The 22,708-nt window shown below is 49.2% G+C and overlaps 2 protein-coding genes across 2 annotated transcripts in view; both read left to right on the top strand.

The window, feature by feature from the left end:
- LOC136619670 (protein polybromo-1-like) overlaps positions 1 to 20,239 on the top strand; it is a 33,272-nt gene extending 13,033 nt beyond the window's left edge. Inside the window, exons 2-5 of the mRNA XM_066594435.1 lie at positions 14,873 to 15,084; positions 17,649 to 17,834; positions 18,678 to 18,835; positions 20,192 to 20,239. Coding sequence (XP_066450532.1) covers positions 14,873 to 15,084; positions 17,649 to 17,834; positions 18,678 to 18,835; positions 20,192 to 20,239 — 604 coding nt within the window. The remainder of the gene's footprint in view (positions 1 to 14,872; positions 15,085 to 17,648; positions 17,835 to 18,677; positions 18,836 to 20,191) is intronic.
- The window catches only part of LOC136620188 (protein polybromo-1-like), a 162,951-nt gene extending 141,574 nt beyond the window's left edge, over positions 1 to 21,377 (top strand). Inside the window, exons 6-8 of the mRNA XM_066594895.1 lie at positions 20,442 to 20,708; positions 20,819 to 20,964; positions 21,332 to 21,377. Of these exons, the coding sequence (XP_066450992.1) occupies positions 20,442 to 20,708; positions 20,819 to 20,964; positions 21,332 to 21,377 (459 nt within the window). The remainder of the gene's footprint in view (positions 1 to 20,441; positions 20,709 to 20,818; positions 20,965 to 21,331) is intronic.
- The last annotated feature ends 1,331 nt before the right edge of the window (positions 21,378 to 22,708 follow it).

Below are 22,708 nucleotides of genomic sequence, written 5' to 3' on the forward strand. Positions count from 1 at the left end.
ACCACCCCGCCGGCTGCCTTTGGGGCGCCCAGGGCCCCTCCCCACCCCGCCGGCTGCCTTTGGAGCGCCCAGGGCCCCTCCCCACCCCGCCGGCTGCCTTTGGGGAGCCCAGGGCCCTTCCCCACCCCGCCAGCTGCCATTGGGGTGCCCAGGGCCCCTTAGGGCCCCTCACCACCCCGACAGCTGCCGTTGGGGCGCCCAGGGCCCCTTACCACCCCGCCAGCTGCCGTTGGGGTGTCCAGGGCACCTCACCACCCTGCCAGCTGCCATTGGGGCGCCCAGGGCCCCTCACCACCCCGCCAGCTGCCTTTGGGGCGCCCAGGGCCCTTCCCCACCCCACCAGCTGCCATTGGAGCGCCCAGGGCCCCTCACCACCCCGCCAGCTGCCGTTGGGGTGCCCAGGGCCCCTCACCACCCCGCCAGCTGCCGTTGGGGTGTCCAGGGCCCCTCACCACCCTGCCAGCTGCCCTTGGGGCATCCAGGGCCCCTCACCACCCCGCCGGCTGCCATTGGGGCGTCCAGGGCCCCTCAACACTCCGCCGGCTGCCATTGGGGCGCCCAGGGCCCCTCAACACTCCGCCGGCTGCCATTGGGGCGCCCAGGGCCCCTCAGGGCCCCTCACCACCCCGCCAGCTGCCATTGGGTTGCCCAGGGACCCTCACCACCCCGCCGGCTGCCTTTGGGGCGCCCAGGGCCCTTCACCACCCCGCCGGCTGCCTTTGGGGCGCCCAGGGCCCTTCCCCACCCCGCCAGCTGCCATTGGGGCACCCAGGGCGCCCTAGGGCCCCTCACCACCCCGCCAGCTGCCGTTGGGGCGCCCAGGGCCCCTCACCACCCCGCCAGCTGCCGGTGGGGTGTCCAGGGCCCCTCACCACCCCGCCAGCTGCCATTGGGGCGCCCAGGGCCCCTCACCAGCCCGCCAGCTGCCATTGGGGCGCCCAGGGCCCCTCACCAGCCCGCCAGCTGCCATTGGGGCGTCCAGGGCCCCTCACCACCCCGCCGGCTGCCATTGGGGCGCCCAGGGCCCCTCACCACCCCACCGGCTGACTTTGGGGCGCCCAGGGCCCCTCACCACCCCGCCGGCTGCCATTGGGGCGCCCAGGGCCCCTCACCACCCCGCCGGCTGCCATTGGGGCGCCCAGGGCCCCTCACCAGCCCGCCAGCTGCCATTGGGGCGCCCAGGGCCCCTCACCACCCCGCCGGCTGCCATTGGGGCGTCCAGGGCCCCTCACCACCCCGCCGGCTGCCATTGGGGCGCCCAGGGCCCCTCACCACCGCACCGGCTGACTTTGGGGCGCCCAGGGCCCCTCACCACCCCGCCGGCTGCCATTGGGGCGCCCAGGGCCCCTCACCACCCCGCCGGCTGCCATTGGGGCGTCCAGGACCCCTCACCACTCCGCCGGCTGCCTTTGGGGCGCCCAGAGCCCTTCCCCACCCCCCCAGCTGCCATTGGGGCGCCCAGGGCCCCTCACCACCCCGCCAGCTGCCATTGGGACGCCCAGGGCCCCTCACCACCCCGCCAGCTGCCGTTGGGGCGTCCAGGGCCCCTCACCACCCCGCCAGCTGCCTTGGGGGCGCCCAGGGCCCCTCACCACCCTGCCAGCTGCCATTGGAGCGCCCAGGGCCCTTCACCACCCCGCCGGCTGCCTTTGGGGCGCCCAGGGCCCCTCTCCACCCCGCCGGCTGCCTTTGGAGCGCCCAGGGCCCCTCCCCACCCCGCCGGCTGCCTTTGGGGAGCCCAGGGCCCTTCCCCACCCCGCCAGCTGCCATTGGGGTGCCCAGGGCCCCTTAGGGCCCCTCACCACCCCGACAGCTGCCGTTGGGGCGCCCAGGGCCCCTTGCCACCCCGCCAGCTGCCGTTGGGGTGTCCAGGGCGCCTCACCACCCTGCCAGCTGCCATTGGGGCACCCAGGGCCCCTCACCACCCCGCCAGCTGCCTTTGGGGCGCCCAGGGCCCTTCCCCACCCCACCAGCTGCCATTGGGGCGCCCAGGGCCCCTCACCACCCCGCCAGCTGCCGTTGGGGCGCCCAGGGCCCCTCACCACCCCGCCAGCTGCCGTTGGGGTGTCCAGGGCCCCTCACCACCCTGCCAGCTGCCCTTGGGGCATCCAGGGCCCCTCACCACCCCGCCGGCTGCCATTGGGGCGTCCAGGGCCCCTCAACACTCCGCCGGCTGCCATTGGGGCGCCCAGGGCCCCTCAACACTCCGCCGGCTGCCATTGGGGCGCCCAGGGCCCCTTAGGGCCCCTCACCACCCCGCCAGCTGCTATTGGGTCGCCCAGGGCCCCTCAACACCCCGCCGGCTGCCTTTGGGGCGCCCAGGGCCCCTCCCCACCCCGCCGGCTGCCTTTGGAGCGCCCAGGGCCCCTCCCCACCCCGCCGGCTGCCTTTGGGGAGCCCAGGGCCCTTCCCCACCCCGCCAGCTGCCATTGGGGTGCCCAGGGCCCCTTAGGGCCCCTCACCACCCCGACAGCTGCCGTTGGGGTGTCCAGGGCCCCTCACCACCCTGCCAGCTGCCCTTGGGGCATCCAGGGCCCCTCACCACCCCGCCGGCTGCCATTGGGGCGTCCAGGGCCCCTCAACACTCCGCCGGCTGCCATTGGGGCGCCCAGGGCCCCTCAACACTCCGCCGGCTGCCATTGGGGCGCCCAGGGCCCCTCAGGGCCCCTCACCACCCCGCCAGCTGCCATTGGGTCGCCCAGGGCCCCTCACCACCCCGCCGGCTGCCTTTGGGGCGCCCAGGGCCCTTCACCACCCCGCCGGCTGCCTTTGGGGCGCCCAGGGCCCTTCCCCACCCCGCCAGCTGCCATTGGGGCACCCAGGGCGCCCTAGGGCCCCTCACCACCCCGCCAGCTGCCGTTGGGGCGCCCAGGGCCCCTCACCACCCCGCCAGCTGCCGGTGGGGTGTCCAGGGCCCCTCACCACCCCGCCAGCTGCCATTGGGGCGCCCAGGGCCCCTCACCAGCCCGCCAGCTGCCATTGGGGCGCCCAGGGCCCCTCACCAGCCCGCCAGCTGCCATTGGGGCGCCCAGGGCCCCTCACCACCCCGCCAGCTGCCTTTGGGGCGCCCAGGGCTCCTCACCACCCCGCCAGCTGCCTTTGGGGCGCCCAGGGCCCCTCACCACCCCGCCAGCTGCGTACCTACCGTCTGGCCTCTTCAAGTTGTCAAACTCAAGTGATGCAAGATGGCTTTGGTTAGAGCTTTGAACATTCTGAGCCCATTGTGATGTCATGTGATGTCATAATAACTGCCAATGTTGTCCTGTGTATCATGGTTAAAGCATTAACCCCTTAGTGACATGGGCTGGACCTAATGATGCAACTTATTTTGGGGTATTTTCATCTCCATTTCTCAAGTCATAGGTTTTTTTTAAATTTTTTAAATTTTTGCTGTGTAAGGTTGACTACCTAATACAGTTCTTTTTCACTGCGAAATTCGCAGTGTTTTTTTTTCTCCAGGGGCCTATGGGACTTGTCAAAATTGCATTGCGCAAAATCGTGATTTCACAGTAAATTGCGATTTTGCCATGATGCGTTTTTAACATTATAAAGCCCCATACACCTGGGGCAAAAAAGGAGCAAATTCACAAACGCTAGTGGGTAGTCACCCTAAGGACTTGCTTTTTTTTGGCGATCTGCAGGTGGTAGCATGTTTTGGGTAGATATAATGTATGTTATCACTTTTTTTTGTTATTTTTTTTGAGTCCTCCATTTCTACAGATCTTATTCAGCCTTCATAGTGACATTTATTGATATCGGGCTGCAGATCCTCCGATCGTCTTCTTTGGGCCCAATTAAAAATGCGTGCGCTTTACTAAATAATTAAATTTCATGTCGCTGCACTAAATGTACGGATCGCTCTGCATTATTTCCTCCAGTGAAATTCAACCAAAGAGAAGTTAACCCCTTAGTGACCATACGTGTTTTCCCCTCCTGCGTGTCTGGGCTTTAGTTTACATGTCCGTAAAAGCATGCCGGCCCTGTAGAGTAAAGGCCTGAGGTCTGTGCGTACGACAGTTCCCTGCTATCGGCTACCAGAGGTACCCAAGATCCTGGAGCTATCGTGTGGGGGCTACGGCATGTCACCCCCCAATTACGCGATTGCCATTATCCAATGGATAGCGGCGATCACATAAAAGTTTATATATTTTTTAAGCTCCTCCCCCCCTCCGGTCACCTGATCTTTGTTATCCGATGATAAAAGCGATCAAGTAACATTTAAAAAAATCGTATCTTTGAGGGGAGATGAGATTACTTATCTAAGGCCCCTGGATTAGACCCCCGATGGGATCTTTATCCGTGGACCTTCCCTGAATTCTGTGCATGCGCACGCCGGCAACATGACGGACACATACGCAGAAGCCGGGTAGGGCTCAGAAAATTTAAAATCCCCTTGCTCCTGACTACCAAAGGTAGCCAAGAGCTTTAAGCAGTGACCGGAGGCCCGAATGAGTGGTCCCCGGTCACGTGATCGCCGTTATCCAATAGTATAAAAAGGCTGTGATCTACCTTAAGGCTGGATTCACACAGGGCGGATTTGCCGTGGTTTTGCCGCAGCAGATCCGGCCGCGGCAAAACCACCCACGGCCGCTAATCTCGGTATTAGCCAGCCATGTGGACGAGATTTCTGAGAAATCTCGTCCACACGGGACGGCTAATCCGCTGCGGTAAATCCGGTTGAAACCGCGACTGCGGCTTCAAAAGATGCAGCATGTTTATTTACTTTTTTTTTTGTTTATTTACATCGGAGCGCCAGCCGCAACGGAAAAGCATGCGGCCGAGCCGCTTCAAAGCCGCCGCGGCTTAGACCCCGTCGGAAATCTCGCGGTTTGACCGCAGGAAAAACCGTGAGATTTCCGCCGGGAATCCGCCCTGTGTGAACCCAGCCTAAATCTTCACAATAGCAAAAAAAATCTCACCTCACTTCATTCATGTCAGTCCGTCTGTTTCTAACTGCAGGGAGAATATACTCAGGTCCAGAAAACCAGACTGTTGCATTACCTGATGAATGTAGACATACGGGAATGTGGACACATAAAGACTATATCCTTTGCTTTTATTAAATAGTGCTTCACATAGTCAGACAAGCGCTTGCTACTCTTCATGTGATCTACCTTAGGCTGGTCTTACAAGAGCAGATAGGAATTGCAGATTCGACATGCGTTTGATTGCAGTAGTATGTGGAACAGTGAAGTGCATTGAATTAAATAATCACATTAGTGGTCAGAATTACATAATCCAGTAACAAAAAAAAATAGAACGCAGAATGCTCGCTTTTACCGCGGATATCTGTAACATAGACCCTGTTGTGCTGTATGGTCGCAGATATTCGCCGCAGCCCATACATGATTAAACTGCACAGGAAATACAAACAATCAAAAAGGTGGAGTGCGCATGACCGCCTGTGTGAGAACACAGTTATGTGCAGTACATTATGCCGCCATAAGCGGATTCCACATCCGGCCGTGTGAACCCGGCGTTATTCAGACCGCTACCTGTAATCTGTAATTTACAAGAAGCCCCGGGAACGCTCGCCTTCCTGCAGTTCCGGGAGCAGCTTGTTGAGCGCCTTCTGTATGAGACCGCCGGACCGCAGCAAGCTTACCAAGCCTCACAGGGCACAACTTTCTACACCCCATCCCGGCCACTGAGGTCAAGAAATACCCCCCCAAAAGCATGGGAGGAGGAGGGATACCCGGTTTTATTGCCCCATGTGCCCATCCAGGCCTCCGTAATTACCCTTGTCCTCGGACATAGCACACTGTTTACATCATTACTTTTATGTAAGATTTGGGAAATGCCAAAAAGGAGATGGGATTATTTTTAGGGAGTCCATTTTTTTTCCTGTGTAAGTGTTCAATTGGGCCTCAATATTATTCAGCTGTGTCCTGAAATCCAATAGATGCTCCCTCCATTATGGGCCTAATCATGTGTCCAGTAAACAGATTGGGGATATGATGGGGGTATTGCAGAACAGAGATGAACTAGTGCTATAAAATTTGGGGTGAGTCTCTCCAGTTTTTCCTGGTTGAAAAAAGAATATCTATGAAAGTGAAAAAAATTAAATTATATGTATTTTTCACATGCTTCATAATTTTGGGGAAAAAACTGTGGGGTAAGAATGCTTAAAGTACACACCTAGATAAATGGGCTGAGGGGGGCTTGATTTCAAAATGGGATCATTAGTGGGGGCGGGGGGCATTCTATCGTTTTGGCATCTTGATGGCTCTACAAGTGAGCAATTGGGCCTGGAATTAACTCAGTTGTGGCCTCAAAGCCAAAGGGTGTCCCCTCCATTACAAACCTATTCATGTGTCCGGTCAGATTCGGGCTTCAATTGGAATGTTTGTGAACACAGAACAAACAGGACTATCCAGTTTGGGGTGTAAATCTTCATTAATATTGTGATAGACATGATAATTAATTAGTATAAAATGTCTATCGATTTGCACTAGACGTATTATGTGTGTTTTGTGACTTCAGCCTAATGTGAAACTCTGCTGCATAAGGAAAGAGTTAAATCACAGTGTTATATGTTATTGCTTGAGTGTTTTCCCAGTACTCCCCATCCCCCACACAGAATCTTCTTGAACAAAGAGATATGTACTTTCAGTTTCAGATTCGAGCACATGTTTGTGAGACAAAGACTTGCTTATACATTGGACTTGAGAGAAGGTGGGCAGGAAGGAGGGGGGATTCTATATGATCCGACAAATGAGAATCCTATATGTTACTGATGTAACCTGTTGCCCGCCCATGTTATGCTTTACAATAAAAGGCCCTGTCTGGCTGTTTCTGGGCAGAGAGCCATTTTGGATATGAGGCTGATAGCTTGTGTCTAATTTGCTCCACGATGTGTGCACACGATACAATTCGGAAGCTACAAAATACCCCGAAACCTGCTGGAGAAAACCGTAATCCAGTTCAGTGGCGTCTCCTGGGTGGACCGAGTTAAGAGATTTTGATTTCTTTCATTCTGGAAAAATACAGAGATCGGCAGATGGCACGCAGAACTCAGGGGCCCGAAAATCTACAGAACACGGTAAGATTGCTTTATGTAAATCTACCGATGTGATCTGGGTTCTGACTGCTTTTCTGCCTGTTCCTGATCCAGAGTGATAAATCAATGAAAGGCAGGTAATATAGTTCTTTCTTACTCGGAAAAGACCACCGTTTTAACCTGCTTAAGGGGTATTTTGTATGCTGTGGCTGCTATGTCTGAGACGGTTAAAAAATTGTGTATACAAGATCAAGAGATAAATTCTGTGAGGGTTAATGTGTCAGGAGGGCGGACTCGGCTGTTTAAGTCTGAGGGAACACGCCAGAGAGAGACACTTACTCCTAGGTAACTGGTGTGAGGTTAAGATTTATGATACGCATATTTACCTTATGATTGAGCGTGTTATGTTCTCATATGTGAAAAGGTATATACGCGGGAATATGGCCGTGGTGTGACGGCTGACTCCAGAAACTCTTGGTCATTGAAAATAATCGTCAGTCTCTGTGTATAGCTAAAATGTCCTGTCTAGGACGTGTACAGGAAGTGCTCTTCGGGATTGCTAGTAGACCTCGGGTTGATATAAAGGTGGATGAGATATATATATACCCTGAGCCGTTGTGGGTATTCTTCAGTAATCCCGTCTGTTTGGTATTATAGAAAGAATGTGCAGTGTTTATTATTGGGAGGAGGGCTGCTGATAAGAGTGAACTGAAAGCTTTTTCCAATTAACCCTTCCGTTCCTTTTGTCTTGTAGAATTAATGTGCATTGTAATCTGAGTGGGAAAGAGAGGTTATATTGGAAGGATTTGAAGAAAGCAGAATTTACTGAACAATGGGAAAGGACCAGGAAAAGTTGCAGAAAGAAATGTTAGGTCATGGACAGATAAGCAGAAATGAGTATGGTAAGATAGACTGTAGAAAGTTTTCAGAAGATGAGCAGGAAGCCCAGCAGAAAGAAAGGTGTTTTTAGATTGCTAGGAGGAGGTATAACGTAGTTAAGAGATTGAAGAGGGGAAAGCATGTAGTGGGGTATGTGTATTGCTTATGAACAATGTAATGCCTTTGTGTTGACTACAGCCCCTCCCTGTAATGGCGGCCGTGCTTGCAATGTTTACAACCCAACATAGTGTGACTCTGCAGTAAATGTAGTGAGGCCTGCCCCCACCCTGAAGTTACTTCCCCCCCCATGTGCTCACTTTCAGGGTGTGTGATGTTACTTCCGATCCCTCCCCATCCGGGACAGGACCTGGCCCCGCCCCTTCCTCCTCCAGCGGCCATCTTGCCTCACCTGGAAGTGCTGCTACTCCTGGGCCCGCCCATTCCTCCAGCGGCCATTTTGCCTCACCTGGGAGATCTGTAGCCCCGCCCCTTTCTGCCTCTGGCGGCCATTTTGCTGCACTTGGGAGGCCTATATTCCCCAATGCCACTGTATCCAGTGCTAACATCATGATTGTCTGAAGTAAGGTTTTGTTTGACCGGCCTTTGTTACACTCCAAGATGTGGCCACTTTGGATGTGTGATAAGTTCAGGGAAACAAACCTTTGTGGAGATGCAGCTTAGGACATAGTAGACGACTAAGCTGGTTTATAGTGCATGGAAGATTGGAGTTGATGCATGGGGGGCAGAGACCAGGAATACATGACAGGGGACGCTCTCTCATGTTCCCAGGGGCTCTGTTTTCCACTGCCCGCTTCTCCAATGGATACTCAGACCGATGATGTTATGGAAGGCTCCTACAGATGCAATAATTTCCCTATAGTCACCCAGCAAACTTTTTCATGCAATTTGGTGAAGTAATTTTACTTTTTATGTGAAGAAAGAGGGACTGAATTGCCCAGAGTAGGATGTTAATTCATCCGTATTCTTTAGTTTTTCTTTAAGTCTTTTGTATATTCTAGTGTCAGTCTACACTGAAGCTACAATTATATTCCGACAGAGTAAAAGCTAAACGTGGCCATTCCCTGAAATACTATTACACTGGGTGACGTAAAATTTTACTTGTGTTGCGCCCCCTTGTGTTAAAAAATGCTAACTGCAACCTGGGGAAAAAATCTAAAGAATATTTTCGCTCAGACTTCGCTGCATACAATGTCACCTTGACCTACAAAGTGCTTGTTTTTGTGCCTCTTGGTTTACTAGTTTGAACGCAATTACTCTTTTTCCATTGAGTATTCCGGTTCAAAAGGGGGGAGGCATAGGTGATCTGGGCCATAGATGATCTAGGTGTTGCAGATCAGCTATTGGGTTTAAAAAAAATAAATAAATGGAATAAGATAACAAGATTCCGAGCCATGTGAAATAGAACATCAGCACGATTATTTAGTACTAATTCAGTAAGAAACTGCAGGTATGCAAACAGTTACCAGAACCCCTGTTGATAATGCATATGTTGAGCTTTTTGCAGATGGTACCAGGGTGAGGATTGATGACTCCACATCGGATATGCAGTGGTCACACAACAAGATGTCCTAGAAGCAGAAGCTCTGCCTCCGCATGTCACAGTACAAGAAGCGGAATTGAAGGCCCTCACTGAGGCGAGTAGAGTGGCGAGAGGTAAGATGGCAACCATTTACACTGACTCCTGGTATGCATTTGGCATAGCTCATGATTATGGCCCAATATGGAAGGCCAGACAGTTTTTTTATCTTAGCAGGACAACCAATTGAGAATGGTGCAGCGGTACAGAGTCGCATGGAGGCCCTACTTCTACCTGACAAAGTTGAGAGTTCGCACCGATTCCTACACTGGAGAGGCGAGAGACGACACCCTCGCTGACAGCATAGCAAAGGCAGCGGCCCTCAAGCCGTGGAAGAAAGAAGAAAAGATACTGACGGCATGAGTCAGTGGTAAAAACTTTGGACATTGGCAAAAATTTGGACTTTGATATGCTAAAGACTTTTACAGTTACAAGCCAGCAAGGAAGAAAAGAATAAATGGACTAATATGGGAGCAGCAGAAACAGGACAGCGTGTGGTGAACAGTCAACAGCACTTGCCCACCACAGTTCCTGTATCCCATGATGGCCCAGCTGATGGACGGAAAGACCCACCTAGTAAACCAGCAATGACGACGACGATTGAAAGACGATGGGCGACTTCTGGGTTCTCTGTAGCTGCTACATCATTTGTCCAGTTTAGCATGATCTATGCCATGGGTGAGTCAGGGCAGAAGTAAATTTGCCACATCACACTTGCCGGGACCACTCTACCCATTTCAGGGATCGCAAATTGACTACGTTCAGCTCCCACTTGTTGGGAAGTATGAATACGTGCTTGTTGTTGTTAATGTCTTTGCAGGTTGGAGGCCGACCCTGTTATCAAGGCAAACAAGTAGGTAACCGCAAAGAAGCTCATGAACAAGGTAAACTGTGAATATGGGGTACCAGAAGTGATTCAGAGTCAGACAGAGGTATAAACTTCGCAGGTGAATGTAACATGTCCTGTCTGCTCTGGGTGTATCCCAGGCCTTTTACATACTCTACCACCTTTAGAGTAGTGGAAAGGTGGAGAGACGTAGTGGCACGCTAAAAGTAAGATACTTAAAGGGGTTGTCCCGAGGCAGCAAGTGGGTCTATACACTTCTGTATGGCCATAATAATGCACTTTGTAATGTACATTGTGCATTAATTATGAGCCATACAGAAGTTATAAAAAGTTTTTTACTTACCTGCTCCGTTGCTAGCGTCCTCGTCTCCATGGTGCCGACTAATTTTTGGCCTCCGATGGCCAAATTAGCCGCGCTTGCGCAGTCCGGGTCTTCAGCAGTCTTCTATGGAGCCGCTCGTGCCAGAGAGCGGCTCCGTGTAGCTCCGCCCCGTCACGTGCCGATTCCAGCCAATCAGGAGGCTGGAATCGGCAGTGGACCGCACAGAAGAGCTGCGGTCCACGAAGACAGAGGATCCCGGCGGCCATCTTCAGCGGTAAGTATTGAAGTCACCGGAGCGCGGGGATTAAGGTAAGCGCTCCGGTAAACTTTCTTTACTTCCCTGCATCGGGGTTGTCTCGCGCCGAACGGGGGGGGGGGTTGAAAAAAAAAAAAACCCGTTTCGGCGCGGGACAACCCCTTTAAAAATGACGCCACTTTGGAAAGGGGAGTGTGCCTTAGTAAAGCCCTTATGCTCCTCCACATCCTGTCAGACAGCATTGAGGATAATGAGGTTACCCCCAATAGTTACTTTATCTCGATCCAACTCAGTCTGTGTTTTGTGGTTATCCTGTCATGTTGGTCTATCCTTGTTTTCCGCATAGGTACGGCGGTTCCTTCCAGTCTTGTCACTAGGTAGTGTAGGGTCAGTGCAGGCGGCCTGGACGTGTTCACCATTAGGACTATCTCCAGGAGGGACACTGGTGTGGGTGAAGATTAGGGAGTCCCAGGCCGTGCGTACCTGTGCACGCTACTAGTATTGTAACATTATACTAGAGCGAGAAGAGAGACCCCTGGTGGTAGTTTTGATCTACACGTGTACATTGACGTCATAGGATAGCCAAGGGGGGTACCTGACGAGTTTTAAAAAAATAGAGACCAAGTTAAAACTAGATTCGAGTCCATTTTCCTGATCATTATGGTAAATAAACGTTGACTGGATTAATTATGTTTATTATAATTAGCAGTGGTTTATAAATTATACTAGAGACGCCTTATAGGGACTAGTCGACCAATAGGACCTACCTCGACTATGACTTTTTAAAATAGAATGACCTTAGATATGACTTTAGCTAAAAAGGGGAGTGTCTGTAAGATGATAGGGGAGATTTGTTGTACCTACATCCTGGACGACACGTGACCCGCGGGTAAAGACGCAGTTGCCATTAAGAAGCTGACCGCACTAACTAAAAAGAGCTAACTTTTGGGACCAGCACTCGCCATGGATGAGCGGGTGGTAAAGGATCCTGGCACAGACGGGCGTCGCTGTTGTATGTGAACTGATGGTTATCTTTTCTGTTCTAGTCTGCTGTGTTATCCCCTGTGTCAGAGAGACCTGTGAAACTGATGCTGGAAAAGCCGCTCCCACCATGAGTTTGCTGGATGCATCCCCAGAAGGAGTGGACAAGTCCTACACCCCCTTGAAGACTCTAAAACGAACCTTCAACGCGCTCCAGTTATAGGCTCAGACGCAGAGAACTGTGAAAATTAGATAGAGAATTAGAGGATAGACATTTTAAGGGGGGATTGTGATAGACATGATAATTAATTAGTATAAAATGTCTATCGATTTGCACTAGACGTATTATGTGTGTTTTGTGACTTCAGCCTAATGTGAAACTCTGCTGCATAAGGAAAGAGTTAAATCACAGTGTTATATGTTATTGCTTGAGTGTTTTCCCAGTACTCCCCATCCCCCACACAGAATCTTCTTGAACAAAGAGATATGTACTTTCAGTTTCAGATTCAAGCACATGTTTGTGAGACAAAGACTTGCTTATACATTGGACTTGAGAGAAGGTGGGCAGGAAGGAGGGGGGTTTCTATATGATCCGACAAATGAGAATCCTATATGTTACTGATGTAACCTGTTGCCCGCCCATGTTATGCTTTACAATAAAAGGCCCTGTCTGGCTGTTTCTGGGCAGAGAGCCATTTTGGATATGAGGCTGATAGCTTGTGTCTAATTTGCTCCACGATGTGTGCACACGATACAATTCGGAAGCTACAAAATACCCCGAAACCTGCTGGAGAAAACCGTAATCCAGTTCAATATATGTGCTGTACAAAAAAGCAGCTTTTAAAATGACACAATTGCCAAAAAAGGAAAATCATAATTTTTTTCTTCTGCTTTGCTTAGATTTATTCAAATACTGTGAGATCAAAATGCGATAAATTTGTTAAGGGGTCTAGTTTTCAAAATGGGGTCATTTGAGGGGGTTCTCCATCGTTTTGGCGGCTCAAGGGCTCTACAGGTGGGCTATGGGGCCTAAAACACTTTTAAGTTAAATCTCTGTTCTGAAAGACACCAGCTGCTGCTTTGGTTTGGGCCTCGTTGCGCATACGGACATATGACTAGGGCGACAACGGCTATGTTTCTGAACACAGGACAAACATCCATTTTCAAGTCTAAATCCTCATTTTCATGTGTACTATAGAAAAAAAATTGCCTTTAAAATGACATATTTGCAAAAATATGATTTTTTTTTCTTTCTCCTCTAAATTGCATTAAAGGGGTTGTCCCGCGGCAGCAAGTGGGTCTATACACTTCTGTATGGCCATATTAATGCACTTTGTAATGTACATTGTGCATTAATTATGAGCCATACAGAAGTTATAAGAAGTTTTTCACTTACCTGCTCCGTTGCTAGCGTCCTTGTTTCCATGGAGCCCGCCTAATTTTCGGCGTCTAATGGCCAAATTAGACGCGCTTGCGCAGTCCGGGTCTTCTTCTTTTCTCAATGGGGCCGCTCGTGCAGGATGCCGGCTCCATGTAGCTCCGCCCCGTCTCGTGCCGATTCCAGCCAATCAGGAGGCTGGAATCGGCAATGGACCGCACAGAAGCCCTGCGGTCCACCGAGGGAGAAGATCCCGGCGGCCATCTTCAGCAGGTAAGTAAGAAGTCACCGGAGCGCGGGGATTCAGGTAAGCGCTGTCCGGTGTTCTTTTTTAACCCCTGCATCGGGGTTGTCTCGCGCCGAACAGGGGGGGGGGGGGTTTGAAAAAAAGCCAAACCCGTTTCGGCGCGGGACAACCCCTTTAACTCGTGAAAAGAAATTGTGAGGTCAAAATGCTCATGACCCCCCTCAGTGAATACATTAAGGGATGTAGTTTTTAAAATGGGGTCATTTGTGGGGGTGTCTATCATTCGGACACCTATGAGCCTTTGCAAGCTTGGCTTTGTGCAGGAAAACAAAGGAAAAACAAAACAAAGTGTTCCTCAAAATGTTAATAATTAATGTTAGGGTGTTTTTCAACCATTTAGACATACAAAATTCCAAAGTTTTTCCAATGTGCTTCCAGAATAAAGTAAACGGATGTAAATTTGTACACTATGTTTGCACATATTTTGAGATATTGCAGTTGAAGATGTGATTAGAATTACTATTTTGTTTTCGAAATTTTCCCAATTTTGGCGCTAAATATACACAAATTCAGTCAGTCTATTTTTACAATATGTGGCAAAAAAAACGATCTTAGAATTACTTGGATATGGAAAAACTTTACAGTTATGCTAAGTTAAAGTGACACATGTCACAGATTGAGAAAAAAAAAAAAGACAACAATATTTACCTATTCCTCCCCAGTCTTCTTACTGCATCTTCTCCTGGCTCCTGCAGTCCACCGGGTCACCTCGCCTCCAGCCGGCTGTACCCTCCTCTTCCTGTGATGTTACATAGATTTTCGTCATTCTGCTTCCTGCAGGTCAGTGTACCCAGTCACTAGTGATGTAGCATTCACTCACTGCCCAGCATGGAGCGCCGTGCTAATGCACAGACTGCGCATGCACGCTGTTTTGCAACAATAGTGTATGAACACTCGCGGCGAGACAGCGCACATGCGCAGTCTCTGCGTCAGCTCAGCATTCCATGCTAGGCAGTGAACGCTACATCACTAGTGACGTAACGTACAATGCCCTGCAGGAAGGAGACTACAGAGAATGGACACTCCATAACAGGAGGAAGAGGATGCGGCCGGCTTGCGTTGAAATGACCCGGGGACTGCTGGAGCCAGGAGCCGCTAGGGGAAGAGAAGATGTGGCAAGACTGATTCCACGTGTATACATATTCAAAAGTGACGTCACTTCTTCATGTGGAAACGTGTCAGACGTTTTGCACCCTTACCGGTGGAGACGGCTCTTCTGACAGTTGTTGAAGGTGTATGGGCAGCTTAAGTGTCTTCATTGATGAGTCTTCAACGTGCTTCTCATCCCTTTTTTTTTCTACAAAGAACGGACTCTGAAATCTACGAGGACTCTGTAGAGCTTCAACAGTTCTTTATTAAGATAAGAGATGAACTTTGCAAAAACGGCGAGATTCTTCTTTCTCCAGCCTTGAGCTACACAACCAAACACCTCCACAATGATGTGGAGAAGGAAAAGAAGGAAAAGCTGCCAAAAGAATTAGAAGAAGACAAGGTCAAAAGAGAGGAGGAGAAGAAAGGTAAATACAGCATGTAGTGGTGTGCAAGAACTCGTGGCCAGGCTGTACACCATGTCATTAGGTTTGAGCTTCATGTCTATAAAGGAGCTACAAGTCCTCTGTCTCTGGAAGTTTTGCACTTACTTTGATGTAAAAAATATTAGGTGGAATTATGACCTGTGATGAGCATAGTGATGACCACTGCCCAACATGGAGTATAGTGAAAGCTTTGGAGGGCCAGTTATTGGGATCGCCCATATAATCTGTGTAGGAAAACTACCATTTTCGAATGCTTGACTTTTGACTGAGGTTGTAACCCCTCATAAAGGGCCCTAAAACCTGAGAAAAAGAGGGGGCAGATTTGCCAAAACTGTCTAATAATTAGATATTGGAAGTTTACACTGTCTGTTCTGTTTACCACCTATTAGTTTAGTATATGCCAGATTTTATGCCCAAATTTTGGCACAGAATGTTGCATTTAGGTCATGACTTCTTACCACGAAGTGACCCCTTTTTCACCTGAAGCAGAGTAAAAAAATGTGTCTAAAGCACATCATAAATGTGACAGAAAGCATGAAAGACAGTGTGTGGCACAATTTCTACTATAAACATGGTGCGTCTTTAATCTGCTCCAATATATATCTTCATCTTAATGTTGTGGAATATTAAGTTCGTGCCTGGAGAGCTTGTCCGCGCACACACAAGGGTGTCAAGGGTGTCAGAGGAATGCCTCCACAACATTGCCATACTTCCATGGCAGATTTATTTCCAATAGAACATGTATGGACCCATCTGGGAAGCCAGCCACCACAGCCTTTGAGCTTACACAATCTACCGCAAATGTGGACCGATATGTCGCAGGATACCATACGAAACCTGTATTCCTCCATGCTCGCCTGTATCACCTCTTGAATCCAAACTAGAGGCGGCACAACAGGCCCACCCATATTACATCTTGCATCAAAGCTAGAGCCGGACCAACAGAGTACTAGAGCCTCCATGCCTACCTGTATCACATCTTGAATCCAAGCTAGAGACAGGCCAACGGAGTACTAGACCCTCCATGCTCTCCTCCCCCCCCTCCTTCCGTATCACACCTTGGATCAAAGCTAGAAGCGGTACAACAGGGTACAAAAGCCTGCATGCCTGCCTCTTCCATGTCTTGGATCCAAACTAGAGGTACTACAGCCTCCATGCTCACCCATGTCACATTATGCATCCAAGCTAGAGGCGGTCCACCAGGCTAATAGAGCCTCAATGTCCACCAGTATCACATCTTGCATTCAAGCTAGAGGCAGCCCAACAGGATACTAGAGCCTTCATGTCCACCGGTATCACATCTTGCATCCAAGCTAGAGGCGGCCCAACTGCGTACTAGAGCCTCCATGCCCATATCTCATCCTGTATCCAAGTTAGAGGTGGTGCAACAGAGTACTAGAGCCTCCATGCCCGCCCGTATCACAGCTTTTATCCACACTAGAGGCAGCCCAACAGGATACTAGAGCCTTCATGTCCACCGGTATCACATCTTGCATCCAAGCTAGAGGCGGCCCAACTGCGTACTAGAGCCTCCATGCCCGTATCTCATCCTGTATCCAAGTTAAAGGTGGTGCAACAGGGTACTAGAGCCTCCATGCCCTTCTGCATTACATCTTGTATCCAAGCTAGAGACGGTACAACAAGGTACTACGCCTCCATGCTCTCCTGTATCACATCTTGTATCCAAGCTAGAGGTGGTACAACAGGGTAGTAGAACTTCCATGCCCACCTGTATCACATCTTGTATCCAAGCTAAAGGTGTTACAACAGCGTACTAGTGCCTCTGTGCCCTCCTGTATCACCTCTTATATCCAAGCTAGAGGCGGTACAACAGGGTACTAGAGCCTCCATGCCTGTCCGTAACACATTTTGGATCCAAGCTAGAGGTATTACAACAGGGTACTAGAGCCTCCATGCCTGCCTGTATCACATCTTGTACCCAAGCTAGAGGCGGTACAACAGGGTACTAGAGCCTCCCTACAAGTGTTTAGTACTCCACAATTAATGATCCTTTTGCTCTGATATTGTAATCGCTTATACCAACGTTACAATCACACAGAGAAAGTTTCATTCAATTACGACAACTTCTAGTGGAGGGATTACTTTTTGAGAATGAGTGTATATTGCTGGACTATCCTCTGAACAGATCATCAATAAATGGTCGTCTGGGGTTCCCTGCTCAGTACCCTGGCTGATCGGGTGCCCACTGTTAGAGCCACATACATAGAGGTTAGAGCGTAAGCATCTGGCTCCAACCGCTCTGTAGCGGCCGGCGCTCATAATTGCAGGCTCAGCTTAAATTAAAAGTCAGCAAGAACTGCGCCTGTAATTACCAGCATTGGCCACCAGACAGGTCAGAGCCAACTGCTTCTGCTCGACCTCTGCGTATTGCGGCGCTGACTGCTCATTCCCAATCAGATCACCCTAAGCAGCAGTCCCCAGCCAACCAACCTCTGATGACCTATCCTGAGGATGTCATCAATAATATATGTGTGGAAACCCCCCTTTAAACTTGTATTATTATTTTTTTAACCCTCTTTGTTAAGAAGCAGAAAAGAGTGAAGATCCTGGAGGAGTTTCTGGCCAGTCTGGACAATACCGAACCTACAGCCAAGACTGCAGCTTTAAGAACAGCATGTACCACGTTGGGGATTATGTGTATGTGGAGCCAGCGGAGGCCAACCTCCAGCCACATATTGTCTGCATTGAGCGCCTCTGGGAGGACAATGCAGGTAGGAATTTCAGTCTTTGCCTTTCCTTTATTGTATAATATTGTGTATATTTTTGTATTATATTGTATAAGAGAGGAAAAAAAGTAACATGAAGAGGATGCATCGTTTTCAGTAAACCTAGATGATCAAAATGACTCTTTTAGGAAGCACTGATAGTAATTGATGTAAGGCCATAACATCTGTGGCTTCAGCTTCCCAGGTAAGCTGGCCATACACACAAGACAGCGGTCAGCCCAGCGTGGGTTCGGCCCTCACTTATTGTCATGTGTATGGCAAGCTTTAACTCTAATATGCCACTTTACATAAGATGTCAAAGAATCTTGGGGGGAGGAATGGTCATATGTACACACATAAGATTGTCCGTTGATCCCACCATCGGATGCTTTTTCTGGTGTATGGTTAACTTTAGTGACAGATGACCGTATGCCGGCCGCACATATGTGCCTGTAGGACGGACAAGTGTCCCAGCCTGACCCGAGCTACAAGCATCATAAGTTCCTGTGATGCTCGGAGTTCGGATCAAGAGACCCGCCGTCAGGCTGGGATATTTGTTTGTAATTACAGACCCATAAATGTGGCTTGAATATGTCCGCCTGTCACAGGCCTTGGTGTGTTCGCTGACGCAGGTTGCTTCATGCACAAGGGAACACGTGGTTAAAAAAAAAAAAGAGCGGGTTTGAAAAATTTGATAATTGCAGACCAAATGTTAACCCAGGCCCAATCATCCCTAATTGGGTTACATATCAAACTAACGGTTATAAAGCCTTCTAAGAAAAACGCAATATACTTGTAAACGTTGTCAGGAAAGGACGAAAAGGACAAAAGGCACCTTTTATTTTGCAGGTGAGAAGTGGCTGTACGGCTGTTGGTTCTATCGTCCCAATGAAACCTTCCATCTCGCCACTCGTAAATTCTTAGAGAAGGAAGTGTTCAAGAGTGACTATTATAACAAGGTGCCTGTAAATAAAATGCTTGGCAAATGTGTCGTCATGTTTATGAAGGTAAGAGTTGTTCTCATTTTTTTTGGGGGGGGGGGAAGGGGGTTGGAGTAAAACTGTTGCAAAATTCTCGTGTACAAAAATGTGGTGGCTTTTTCAGTGCAGCACTTTCCTGAAAAGGAGGTGTGGCTTGTTGGGAGGGGCGTCGCCACTCCAGACCGACGCATTTATGTATAGCCCCTTCATGACGCGGCCCATTTTTTTCCCCTTTTTCGTTATTTCCTCTCCCCCCTTAAAAAATCATAACCCCTTTATTTATCCATCGACGTCACTGTATGAAGGCTTATTTTTTGCGGGACAAGTTGCATTTTTCAATGGTGCTATTTAATGTACCAGTGGAGTAAAATGGAAAAAAACAAAACGACATTCCATCATCTTTCAGTGCGTCTTGTTTCTACGGCGCACAAACTGCAACAAAAGCGACATGATAACTTTATTCTATGGGTCAGTACGATTACTATGATACCAAACTTGTATAATTTTTTTTTTTACTATACTACTCTTTTTTTTTTTTTCTTCAAAGACGTTTAATTTTTTTCAATTATTTTCTGCGGTCATCTTGTGCCGCAATAACTTTTTTATTTTTACGTCGACGTAGTTCAGCGATGCCTCATTTTTTGTGGAATGTCCTGTAGTTTCCGTACTAATTCGGAATATGTACAACTTTTTGATCGCCTTTTATTGCGTTTTTTTCTGGGAGACAGGGTGACTGAAAAAGTGCATTTCTGACGTTCGTAATTTTTTTCTTTTTTCGGACAATGTTCACCGTGGGGTAAATAATGCGCTACTTTCATAGATCAGACTTTTACGGACGCGGCGATACCAAATATGTTTATTTTTATTTTATTATTTAGACTTTTTAATTATAGATATGGCAAAAGGGGGGTGATTTAAACTTTTATTACTTTTTTTTTACAATTAAAAAAACTTTATTGCTCTTTTTTTCACTTTACTTCAAAGCCCCCCTGGGGGACTATAATGTGCGATACTTTGATTGCTCCTGCAGTATGACGTAACTGCATTCTGACAGGGGATGGCTTGATAGGCAGTCTCTCAAGGCAGCCCTGGGGCCTTTCAGAAGGCCCCCGGCAGCCATGACACCTGCACGGTTTCCCCGATCTCACCAGTTGACAGCGGCATTTAAAGGGTTAATAGCCGCGATTGGATAACTGGCCGATCGCCGCTATTTCCCGCGGGTGTCAGCTGTAGTAAACAGCTGACGCCCGCGCTGCATGCAGAGAGGTCGCCCCGCGACCTCTCTGCATAGATACCCCGACGCTCCAGGACGTAAATGTACGTCCTGGAGTGGGAAGGGGATAGTTTATAACAAAAACTAACTATGCCAGAAATGTACTCCAGCTGTCCTACAATTCTGTGAAAGCGCACGGAGGAGTCAGTAACGCCTAAGATGTGAAGAGGCGTGCACCTTTTATTTATTAGCATATTGTACGCAGAGTTTAAGATTAGCATTAGAAACACTGATTTTTATAAGTTTACCCCATTGTCTCATCCATGTTCGAAGTCTAAGATGGTGCTGCTCGTGTGTTTCTGTGGTTCCAAGTGTTTTATTACCTGGTTGTTGATTTGTGTTCATTTTCTAACTGAACAGGAATACTTCAAAATCTGCCCCGAAAACTTTAGAGATGAAGATGTGTACGTGTGCGAGTCCCGGTATTCTGCCAAAACCAAATCCTTTAAGAAGATTAAGTTGTGGACAATGCCGGTCAGCTCCGTGCGCTTCAGGCCCAGGGACATTCCTCTGCCCGTTGTGAGAGTGGCCTCGGTATTTGCACATAAAGATAAGGTAGATGAAGATGCAGCCTCAGAAAACATGGAGGACACAAAGGACGAGGATATCACAATCTGCTTGGAAAAGGTTAGATTTCCTCTGCATTGGTGTTCAGTTGTCGTAAATGTGTTTCATTACAACTGCTATAGTTTTTTCAGTCTTTCTCATCAATGGATCAATTTTTCTTTTCTTTCTAGGATAAGGAAGACGTTCCTGTTGATATGCCCAATGGGGAACCTGGTTGCCACTATTACGAGCAGCTTCGGTACAACGACATGTGGCTGAAGGTTGGAGATTGTGTGTTTATAAAGTCACATGGCTTGGTTAGGCCAAGGGTGGGCAGGTAAGGAAATCTGTTTTCACACTGGTGCATAAAGTGGATAAAATGACCATTGTTGTAGTTCTGTATGCCATTTTGAACTTTTGTTAAAATATATACATTTTTTTATTATTATTGTTAGCCGTTTAGTCATTCGCTACCCTAAAGGTGAGCTCCCTCCATGTTTTTCGTTTTGCACTGCTTCTTTCAGTTGTCTGAAATTCATGCCAGTATCAGCTTTGACGGTATCAAGCCATTGTATTCTTTAGCGGCCAGGTCTTCTGCTTTTGTCGCTTATCAGTCCAAGCATTATAGATTTTTCTAGTGGCTCTGCTTGCATTACATGGCCAAAATCCGTGAGCTTGAGTCCGGTCATCTTGTCCTCCATTAGCCTGAGCCCATTTGAGAATCCGCCCTGTGAGAACCCAACCTTATAAGTGCTGCTACAGGCGCTATAGCACATGGCCGCACACCCTGCATTGCGCATATATGTCACAATATTGTGCACATATATGTGCATACACCCGTGTGCGGCCACCCTCACAGAGGTCACCCATTAGGCTGCTCTCACACATGCGTTAAGAAAACACTGCAGCATTTTACCGCAATTTCGAACTGCGTTTCCCAACTCCTATTACAGCATTTGACAGTGTTTATTAATGCACCCAATCACTGTTATGGCTGATTAGGGGCGTTAAAAAGTGCTAAAACGCCCAAAAATAAAACAGACAGCGCTCAAAAATTGCGGTGTTAGAAATGCCATGTTCAAGCAGTGGTCTGCGAGGACGCCACGCTATTCACATTAAGATGCGTCCTCAGGCTAACTTCACACTGGCGAGGGTGATATTGGGCCGTGAATCCTGCCCCCATATCGCGCTCCCCACCATGTGAATTCCCCGAGGATGCAAGGCGTTTTCATGACAAAACAACCTCCCATCAAGCAATTGTCAGCCGCGGCGGGGGATTGCAGAGTTTCTCTCGTTGTTTTCAATGGGAGACCTCGCATCGCACTCACCTAACACGCTGTGCGCTGCTGCTGGCGGCCCCATTGGAAACAATGGGCGCTACGATGGGAGATCACGCAGAATGATAGAACATGCCGTGCTTTGTTTCTCACATCGCATCGCGGTGCTACGCAGGAAAACATCGCTCAGGTGTGTGACCCCATTCAAATAACGGGGTTCAAATCTGTGTGAGATATGTGCGTCTCGGAACACACAAATCTTGTGCAATTCTTGTGGCCTGTGTGAAGCCGGCCTAAGGCTTATCAGTGAGCCTCTTGGACCAAAAAAGATGGACTAAAATCACACGGAAATAGAACTCGTCGACTTGAATGGGAATATTCCCACGGGCGTTTTTTACTCAATAGTCTAAAAAAGAAGAAAGCATGTCCTATTTTGGGCAATGAAAATTGCCCATTTAAGTCAAAGTGTGATAAAAAACGGATAGTACTCAAATGATGCGAGTGCGATCCGTTTTTGGCGCGTGTAACTTTGGGTTTCTGTGGGTTGACCATTTAAAAAAATTGGACCATTTTTGTGGAACAAAATCGCAATTGTCTGTTTGAATACAGCCTATACACAGGCGAGTGTGATAGCGGCCTGAGAAACGTGGCCCAATATCACGCTCACCAACGTGCGTTTTCATGCCGTCGAGAAGCATTTTTCTAGCAAAAAGCCTCCTATCACTTCTGTGAAGCAGCTGGAGCGACTCCTCGAGAGGAGAAGGGAGGCCCGACGTCTGTGGGAGAGCAGGGTGCAGTATGGGA

The sequence above is a fragment of the Eleutherodactylus coqui genome, chromosome 3, assembly GCF_035609145.1.
Source record: "Eleutherodactylus coqui strain aEleCoq1 chromosome 3, aEleCoq1.hap1, whole genome shotgun sequence".
Lineage (NCBI taxonomy): Eukaryota > Metazoa > Chordata > Amphibia > Anura > Eleutherodactylidae > Eleutherodactylus > Eleutherodactylus coqui.